This window comes from Fundulus heteroclitus, chromosome 2 (genome assembly GCF_011125445.2).
Source record: "Fundulus heteroclitus isolate FHET01 chromosome 2, MU-UCD_Fhet_4.1, whole genome shotgun sequence".
Classification (NCBI taxonomy): Eukaryota; Metazoa; Chordata; class Actinopteri; order Cyprinodontiformes; family Fundulidae; genus Fundulus; species Fundulus heteroclitus.
In genome coordinates, this window is record NC_046362.1 from 30,845,141 (window position 1) to 30,855,433 (window position 10,293).

At 39.9% G+C, this 10,293-nt stretch overlaps 1 protein-coding gene across 1 annotated transcript; it reads left to right on the top strand.

The window, feature by feature from the left end:
* The first annotated feature begins 4,419 nt into the window (after nt 1-4,419).
* LOC118556196 (DNA replication complex GINS protein PSF3-like) lies at nt 4,420-9,706 on the top strand. The gene is made up of 3 exons (XM_036124893.1): nt 4,420-4,708; nt 6,818-7,051; nt 9,378-9,706. The coding sequence occupies exons 1-3, from the start codon at nt 4,538-4,540 to the stop codon at nt 9,606-9,608; spliced, it is 636 nt and encodes a 211-aa protein (XP_035980786.1). The 5' UTR covers nt 4,420-4,537; the 3' UTR covers nt 9,609-9,706.
* Nucleotides 9,707-10,293: the final 587 nt, after the last annotated feature.

Genomic DNA, 10,293 nt, shown 5'->3' on the forward strand with positions numbered 1-10,293 from the left:
CTCCTATTTACGATTTCCGAGCCAGATGGAATGCAAAAATAGTACTTTTGCTTAGAGCAACTCTGCACGGTTTTTAGAAAGCACAATAGTTTAAATGATCAGTCACAAAAAAGTGATACAGAGAGAGTATCTTCAAAGTGTTCAGACCTTTTGTCCAACAGAAAGAGATGGTAAGAATAACTACCTCTGGAGTTTGGCTGAAATGTCAGCATCATTTTTTGTGAATACAATAAATGGCTGTCTCAAATTTTATTAACAAAATGTAAAAAGTAACATTGAAAACTAGGTAATAGCAGCCTTTTTACTTTCTTGAAATATGCCTTAATGCTTTAAATCAACGTCTGTGGAGAAAACATCACATGCAGCTCTACATGTAGATCTAGGACTCTGAGACCACTTCCCTGCTTTCCTTCACAAGGCTTGATTCCTGGTTGATATGGGAGGAGTGTCATATAAAAAAAAACTTAAGGCATGATTTCAGTTTCATGTCCTGGTCAGGAGCCACTTCATGGTGTAATTTTACAGCATCTGATGCAGCTTTAATGGATTTTGAAAGTGTTTTCAACTCGCTACAAACCTCTCTGTCCCAATGGAGCTTTCATTCTGTATTATTCTCCATTTAATATTAAAGCAGTTGTAGTCATAATGCTGTTACAGCACACTCCTACAAGCACCCCGGTGGTGATGATCAAAAAGATTTTATAGCAGCAATATAATCCTACACTGAAAAATATAAAAACATTTCAACCTTTGGTTTGAGTGTATTTATTTAATGAGTAAAAAAATCACTGAATTAAGACTTTGCATTTATTATCTACTTGTCTATGTTTTGCAGACAATCTTTGAGCTTTTACTCACCAATATCTGATGACTTTTACTTGCAGTCTGAAGGACACGTCTAAGAGTCAACAATGTCAAAATAAGAGAAATGACTGACCTGTTTTTCCTCTCGTCAAGATTTGCGAACCGATTTTACCCTGACAGAGGGGAAAATACAAGATTACAGTTTGGACTTGCTGTCATTCTTCATTTATCAGCTGATGAATATCATCAGAAGTGACAGAGAGAAGGTGAGGCCACTGAGACAAGCGCTGCATATTAATATGATGGAAATTCAAGGTTGAATTTACTGTCCAAGTTTTATCTACTTGTTGTGCCTCCTTTTTATGCTACTAATAAAATTACTTTTACCATATTGCTTACAGCTTAACGCAGTTACAAGGTCACCCTTTTTTTTATGGTGATAGTCTGGCCTCCAATGGTCAACAATATAATTGCACATGATTTTAAATAGGCAGAAAGGCCTAATGTATTATATTTATCAAATAACTGATAAAATCTGCTATGATCTTATAAACAGTGTTTTATTTGTCTTCAGCTAAAAACAATGCATTCTATTCCCATAAATGTCGAAACAGGAAATATTTATACCTTGCTAGCATCACAGTTGTCAGAACGCTTTGACATTATACTCCTGCTCACACTTCAGTCCAGGCAATCCATCCCAAAAGATAACGATAAGTTGACTTTCTTAATTCTTAGTCAAATGGTAAGAGTTGTCTTGATTTTTCTTAATTATGTTGCGAACTTTGCAATCATTTGATTATAACTGATTCTTTAAAAATGTTCCTTCTATATGTTCCTAATGAACCTGTTCAGGTCATCAGTCTTCTTAGGAAGAAACCATTTCAATTTGCCCTGCCAAACATAAGATTTTTTCTTTTTACAATATAGTCTATTGTTCACATTTGAATATAATCTTTAATATTAAAAGCTTTCTGTGGAGAAAAAGGTTTTAACTTGTTTTAACTTGTGTTTAAAATATAACATAGAGCCTATACCTGGACCTCTCTTGAACGCTTGTCTTTTGTCTTGTTATAAGTACTAATATTACAGTTATCAATAATTGGATACATAAAATAGCAAGTATTTTTGAACTAGAAGTAAACTGTATACTTGTTGTTTAATGAGTAGTTTATATAATATTATGTGTGTATATATATATATATATATATATATATATATATATATATATATATATATATATATATATATATATATATATATATATATATATATATGCCTCTTTGATTTGTCCCTTTTTTTGCTTCTTTCAACTTTACATCCACAGTAGTCTACATCAGCGAACTCCAGGTGGAAAAAGCAGTTGGTACCAAGTTTAGGTGGGTTAGTTTAACATCCATCTATTTTCTAACACGCTTATCCCTCATGGGGTCGTAAGGGGTGCTGGTGCCTATCTCCAGCATTCAATGGGTGAGAGGCGGGGTACATCCTGGGTAGTTTTCCAATCTATTACAGGGCAGCACAGAGACAAACAGGACAAACAACCATACTCGTACACACTCACACCTACGGAGAATTTAGAGAGGCCAATTAACATAACATGTTTTTGGACTGTGGGAGTCAGAGTACCCAGAAAGAATCTAATTAATAAATTTTCCAGAACAAACATCATTTTCCATCACATGTGAACTCCATGCAGAAAGACCCAGGGTAGGACTCAAACCAAGGACCTTAGTGCTGCAAGGCAACAGTGCTACCCACTGCATCACTGTACAGACCTGGGTTACTTTAAGAGATTATTCAAAATGCTATTATTTAGATAGAAAATGAAATTTTAGAATAAAAATCAAGAAGTCATTCATAAAAATAAGAATATCTGTGTAAATTGAAATTATTTTTTTTTCTTGTATCTTGTATATTGTATCTACTCTGTTGTTTTACTTTTCTACATTGTTTGGATATGTTACTGAGGACCCCCATGAAAATTAGATGTTTCATCTCATGGGGCTGATCCTCTAATAAATGTTTATAAATAAATAAATAAATATTACTTTGATGGGCATGAGGATCCACTTTTGTCGGGGGGGGGGGGGGATCATAAGGGGGTATGACTGTTACTTTGTTGTGGATATGAGCAGACATAATGAAGAAATTAAATGAAATAGTAAATAGGAAAACAAAGGATGGGTCAAAAATATGTTTTGACACGATGGCAACTTAGGTAAAACAGAATTTAGAGGCATTACTAAGAGAGACTGCAGGAAAGGTTGCATATGTCAGGTAGATGTTTCTGTTGTGGACAAAAAAAAAAATCGGTGGAACATGTGTTACGTTGCTAGCAGTATGAGGAAGAAAGAAAACACTTAACTGAACATCTCAGCAAGGTGAAATTTAAATTATGGTCAACATTTGTATGATATGGTCAACATTTTACAAAAGAATTCAGAAAATTGATGCTATCAATATTTATTGCAATAATTTGTAACAGCAGGTCTAACTGGAAGAATATATATTTTTTTATAACATGCTTCAAGGAGATCATCGTCGACTTCAGGAAAAACCGGCCTCACCATGCTCCACTGGTCATCAACAACTCAGCGGTGGAGGTGGTCAGCAGCACCAAGTTCCTGGGGGTGCACATCACGGACAACCTCACCTGGACTGTGAACACCACGTCACTGGTGAAGAGGGCACAGAAGCGACTGTACTTTCTGCGGAGGATGAGGAGAGCCCGCCTGCCCCCGCCCATCCTCACGACCTTCTACAGAAGCACCATAGAGAGTATTCTGACCAGCTGTCTCTCTGTGTGGTGTGGAGGCTGCAGTGCCTCCGACTGGAAGAACGTGAGGAGAGTGGTGAGGACAGCAGAAGGGATCATCGGGGCTCCTCTTCCCTCCATTAAAGACATTTCATCGCAGCGCTGTGTGTCTCGAGCCCGTAACATCATCAGGGACCCCTCACACCCCCACCATAGACTATTCTCCCTGCTGCCCTCTGAAAAGAGGTTCCGCAGCATCCGCTGCAGGTCCACCAGGTTCTGCAAAAGCTTTTTCCCTGCTGCCATCAGACTGTTGAACTGCTAAACTGCTGAAGTATAAAAACGGACTGTGTACCATACTCGACTCGCTGATTTGCACATTTGCACATTTGCATCGTATCCTGCAAAATTGCTGCCGCACCTTACCCAGAAACGTACTGCAAAACTGTTTACAATGCAAGTGTCTACTTTTAAATCACTGCAGCTCCTTACTGCATATTTGTTTACATTTGTTTTACATTGTTTACATTTTCATCTGCCTACTGTTCACTGCTGCACTTTATCCGGAAGTCAATTGAAACTATCCTGTAAGTGACTGCGATTTATCACTGCACTTTATCCTGTACTGTAATTCACTGTCAGGTATCCTGTAGAGTTACTGCAATCTTTCTGAGCAGTGTGAAAACGAAATTTCGTTCTGTATGCACTCTGTGTATACAAAATGACAATAAAGAAAGTCTCTAAGTCTCTAAGTCTAAGTCTCAATAAATTGCCATTCCGATCTATACTCCTCAACACTTGGCGGCGGTAATGCGCACCAATAAAACTCAAGAAGAAGAGGAAAAACAAGCTCTGATTGGCTCTTCTGTCCTGGCGCCAATAACAAGGAAGTGTAATGGCAGCGCTGTGAGAGCGGAGAGAGGTTCACTGGTATTATTCCATTAACTGTTTGTGTTTGGTGTCACGTTTAAAGACATGGACACACAGTCGTATTTTCCCGTAACTCCTGGCGTGGGGATGGAGGAGAATTTTCTGTCTCTCGACGACATTTTGCTCTCGCAGGAGAGGCTACCTGTCCGGACGGAGTGCGTCTTCCCACGGCTTGGATTCCTGGAGAAGTCGAGTGACTCACAGGACATTTCGGAGGTCAGTGCGCTTCCCTGAATTAAAAACTACAATAATTCCCCACAGAGCACTTATCTCTATATCACTGCCTGTCAGATCTTTTTCCCTAAAAGTAGATGAGCTTTAAATGTACCTTCTAGTGGAATGCAACTAAACGTCTCGCCAAGCTCTAGTCAGCATTTGTGTTTAACAATTTTTAGTCGATTTTAACTAAATATTGGTTGTCTGGTAAATGCATTTTGGGTGTTTAAGAATAAATTCGACTCATCTGTATATTCGGCGCATATTTGGTATGATTTTACGTTATATTTATTATCAAAACACAGCTTATTTGGACAGCGAAATAAAATTTGGGCTCTTTACACATACTCAAAATGTAAGTGTAACATTGAAAACAAATTAAGTGAAAAAATTAAACTAGGTATATGTTATATAATACGGTCGTGGTACTAAACGTTTTATTTTTATTAGAGATGCACCGAGATAAACCGATCTTTAAAATATTATTTGAGATCATCAGTCAGTTCTTATCTTGGCAACTTTTTTTTAAACGACTAAAGTACATAAATAGAAGTTGTTGCATGTTATTTGATCAAAATAGGTTTTGCATCCAAAGCAAAGGAATTACAACTATTTATTTAGAAAAATATATTTTATTTGTTTACCATAGTGCTATGTTGGTTTGAATAGTTTGTTCTCACCTTTCATTTTCAAATTTGCATATTATATTTATCCAGGTTATCTTTGACACACAGTTTGTTTGATTTGAAACATTTAAAGGTGACAAAATATGATAAAAGGTAGCTGTATAGCAATATACCATTTGACAACAAAAGCTGTTGTTGATGGTTAAAATACTGATAAAAAGTAGAAGTAAGAATGATACTCTTTGTTTTACTGATTTTTTATTTATTTTTTTGCAAAATTGACAGAAGTTTATAGAAGAGGTAAATATGAAGCTTTAAATAAAACATTCATCCATCCATTTTCCAAAACGCTTATCCCTTGGGTTGGGGGTGGGGGGGGGGGGGGGGGGGGGGGTTCGCGAGGGGCGCTGGTGCCTATCTCCAGCTGTCAATGGGTGAGAGGCACGGTTAATTAAAACATCAAAAAAATTAATCAAATAACAGTTACTCTTTACAGACGTTTAACTTTAAGCCTTCAAATTCCAGATCCTTACTGTTTTGTCTTTTTGAGTGTTTCATAAATCTAACGTGTCTCCACGCCAGTGGATCAAATATTTAGCACTGTAGCTTAGTAGATAGAAGGTCAAAGGTTAAAATTTTGTCTAGGGGGGCATTTGCCTGCTTTTTCTGTGTATGTCTGGGTCTTTCTTCCTGACACTCCAACCATCCAAAACATACAAATTAAGATAATTGGGGACCGAGTCGGCCTTGGTTATCAGTTCTGTGTATCTGTTTGATGGACTCAATGTGTACCCTGCTTCTTGCCCATGACAACAAAGGTTTTGGGGGTATAATGTGGTCTGTTGTGTGCTGATGAAGCTGTGAATGTCAAAAGTGAATACCAACAGACCTGCTCAGGGTCGATCAGCTTTGTTACTTTGCTCCAAAACGACCAGAACAGAAAACAGGTTGTCTTTCTACGTAGGTTATTTTCCAAATATGGTTGTAGCCAATCAGGGTGAAGTCGACTTGGTAAGGCAAGGCAAGGCAAATTTATTTATTTAGCAAAATTCAGTACAGAGACAATGCAAAGTGCTTTTATGTTATATTTATTTTTGGTAGAGCTGCATATCATTACCGCTCCCAACCCTTTTACTGAGGAGGGACATTTGGCCTGACAAAACAACAAATCAATGTCATTTTTTTTTTTTATTAAATTCTTTGGACAATTGATATATGCAGCGATATCAACTACATGTAATGGTTTATACAGTGATGTCATGGCGCCTTTTAACTGCAGTGAAAGACTTCAACCTCCCTTTAATCCAGCTCAGAAATAAGCCAGTGTTGAAAATGAATGGTCTGATATCTTTAATGGTTAGAAAACTTCTAAAGGTTTTTGCATTAGGCTTGTTCTCCAACACAAACACATCAGCGTAAACTAGGGAACGAGGCACATCCAATACAACCCCACCCAATCTAAGGGCTCTTTCTTTCCTTTCAGGGTACAAAGATGGAGTTTCCTCTGTGGCTCTCCAAGGGTCTGTATGAGAAGAAGAGGAAGGTGCTGTCTGTGGAGCTTCCCAAAGTGTACAAAGAGGGCTGGAGGACCGTGTTCACAGCTGACCCTAACGTGGTGGACCTGCATAAGATGGGGCCCTACTACTACGGCCTGGGATCCCAGATGCTCCACTTTGACAACCCAGAAAACCCTGACATCGCAAAGACTCTGTTGCAGGTACAAGAGGATAGGAGGACCCTGCAGCTGTTGCTGGGGCGGATCGGTTTATGAAAGTAACCCACACTGATCAAGAATAAACACGTTTAATTAGACATGTGTCCTTGGTGCACAGATTAGACGTCGTTTTCCAGGGTTCCTTTTCATCTAAAACAAGGCGGCACGTCTCTGCAGATAAATGGCGACAGTGTGCCTGATGTTTAGGTGCAGCGACAAACCTGCTTACCTCTCACAAATGCAGAAACGAATTAGTTTCTTCATTAAATGAGCATTTAACAAGAGTATGCAGGGGCGAGCTTTATTAGCTGCCAACAACAGCTGGCATCTTAATTTTTCAGTCTCAGTGCAGGCAGTTTATGAACAATTTGTGTTCAATTTAACCTGCAATTAGACATTTAGGTCAGATTTTAAAAGGTGTGATACTAAACACTGTGTTTTATGAAATAATTGGTTTGTCCTCAAAAAGCTTATAAAGGATAATTATTATATGAGAGTAGTAGGTCAGATGTTTGCTGTTTTTCTAAACTATAAACATCAAAAGGCAGCGTTACTGACCGTCGCCGCCACTAGAGGGCGCAGCGATCTCAAACAAAAGCATGCTGCACTGCTGCTTGTATCACTGTTACACACCTGTCATAATTTTTATTACTTTCTACATTATAAGTACATAATGAAGACAATGTGTGTAGAATTATGTAGCAAACGAAACATTGTGAAAAACATCTTTTATATTTTTAGATTCTTCAAAGTAACCCCTCTTTGCTTTGATTACTGCTCCTCGAAGAGTTGCCAGAGGTAGTTATGAATATTAAGAGAAACCGGTGAATGAGAAGATGTCCAAACTTTTCAGGTGTTCCTCCTTCTGTGATAGGATGCTGCCTGTCGATAGATTTCCTCACTCCTAAATATTCCCCAGTCAGCTGTCAGTGGTATCATAACAACGGGAAAAGGTTGGGAACGAGAGCAGCTCAGCCGTGACACGGTCGGCCATGTAGCCAGACAGAGGCGCATAGTGTGCAGACACAACTGGACTTTTTACCAGAGTTTGAAGATGTTTCGCTTCCCATCCAGAAAGCTTTCTCAATTCAAAATGTCTGGAGTAGTGTGGAGTTCCAAGCTTTATAGTACTGCCCAACAAAGGCCTTGTAATGGCTTAGATAACATGCAAATTAAACCGAAACAGGTCCACTCCCTTAGTAATGGGGAGTCGTTAAGGTCATTGTTGGCCTGCAAATAGTGTGCAGAGGTGTCCATCTTTCTGCAGAGTCAATCACTACCAGATCTCCAAACTTCTGACAACTACTTTTTATTATGAAAATTCATTTTAAAGCATATGTGGAACTATAAACAGTGAAAAAAAAAATCAACAACCAAGTCCTCCTGTTTACATGAAGGAAATAAATCAACATCAATCGAAGACGTGCTCACTTCTCTTGAAGTTCGTCAACACCCTGGTGGAAATTATTTATTTCTCTCCAGTAAAGTCCAGCTTCTCAATGTCCCAGAAAGTTCTTAAGTGATTCAAAGTAATTATTATACTTACAAAGTATAAAAATTACCAATTAATTCCTCTACATTCAGACACATACTTCATGGTGGTTCCATGGCTGAGCAGCTGCATCCCAGCCGTACGTCACCAGGTGCAAAGCCTCGGGTGTAGTGGTGTAAAGCCCGCTGCCACAGGACTCTGGAGCAGTGGAGGCGCCTTCTCTGGAGTGATCCATCGCACTTCTCCATCTGGAAATCTGATGGACGAGTCTGGGTTTGGCGTTTGCCACGAGAACCGTACTTGTCTGAGTGCATCTTGCCAAGTGTAAAGTTTGGTGGACGGGGTTCTGGTGTGGGGTCGTTCTCAGGAGCTGGGCTTGGCCCCTTGCTTCCATGAAAGGGACTCTGAATGTTACAGCAGGCGAAGGCGTTTCGGTAAATGTAATGTTCCCAACATCGTGGGAACAGTTTGGAGATGACCCCCCCCCCCCCCCCCCCCTCCTCCTCTTCCAACATGACTAAGCACCAAGACATGGACGAGAGAGAGTGGTGAGGTTGACTTTGACTGACCTGCACAGCCTTGGCCTCAATTTTTCATTATACCAACCATGATTTAATAAATTTGATTTTACTTTGAGGTACCATCGCCACCTTCCACACTGTCGAGTTTTAAGCTTTTGACAGCATTGACTGAAGGTGAGAAATTTTACAGTTCACCGCCGGTTCACCTGCTGTCAAAAAAAAACATGGCCAAACGTTGGATTAAAAATCCGTAACTGCAACCCTCTGACCTTTTTTCTGCGTCCATCTTTCCCCGTTTACACTGTCCTCCCTCCAGACGTTCATCGGCCGCTTCAGACGGACAATGGACTCCTCCCAAAACGCCTACAACGAGGACACATCTGTGCTGGTGGGACGGCTGGACTGCTTGGAGAAGGTTCTGTTCAGGTCCGGTCAGAACGGCCTGAACGGCTTCCAGAGCTGGGAGAAGGGTCAGGCCTCGCAGCTCACCGCCTCTGGCCTGGTCCTCAACTACCGCAAGAGGAAGCTTGTCGACGTTCAGCCGTGACCGTCGCCCGGTCGTATCAGAGCAACAGACTCTATTGTGTATAAATCTTGTTTTTATGTGTGATTATAAATAAAAGGTTCACTGTTTCCTTTTTTCCATTTGATCAAAACGTTGTAGTTTGTCCTAAAAAGATTCCAGCTTGGGCAAAACTTCCTCAGCGACTAAAACGGTGGATGATAAAGCCGAGCCTTCCTTCTTCAACCAGCCTCTGCTGCATCTGTCGCCTCACGCTTGTGACAGACTAATGATGTCAGTCCAGATGTTTGCCGCTGCAGTGGTTCCCATCAGAAGCAGTTCAAAAGTAAACATTTGGTGTCTGTCCTAAAGGTTCCCAGTTAGGTGTGATGGAGAAGCCACAAAACACTATTTTTCTTATATTTTTCAGCTTAGAGCAACGGTGAAATATTCAGCCCACGTAAGCTGCAGGACAACGCGGCTGAGCCTGAGCTGTGCATCTAATTAGCAGGCTGGTAGCTGTAAAAGAGGAGTAGCTACGTTTGAAATCCTTGTCTACTGTTGGCAATGATTACCTACAAAAAATATTCAGGCCTCAACGCCCTGCAGAGTTCAGCAACTGTTGGGACGGTTGACGTTGAAAGGTCGCTCTGAATCCGAGTAATTTCTTGCAGGTTTTGGTAATTGGATTTTCTGAAAAAATGGTTAAGAGGGTTTTGGTTGGGTTATA

Coding starts and splice junctions, on each gene's coding strand:
- LOC118556196 (XM_036124893.1), top strand. CDS start 4,538: ATGGACACACAGTCGTATTTTCCCGTAACTCCTGGCGTGGGGATGGAG. Junction 4,709..6,817: donor ACTCACAGGACATTTCGGAG/GTCAGTGCGCTT, acceptor CTTTCCTTTCAG/GGTACAAAGATGGAGTTTCC. Junction 7,052..9,377: donor TCGCAAAGACTCTGTTGCAG/GTACAAGAGGAT, acceptor TCCTCCCTCCAG/ACGTTCATCGGCCGCTTCAG.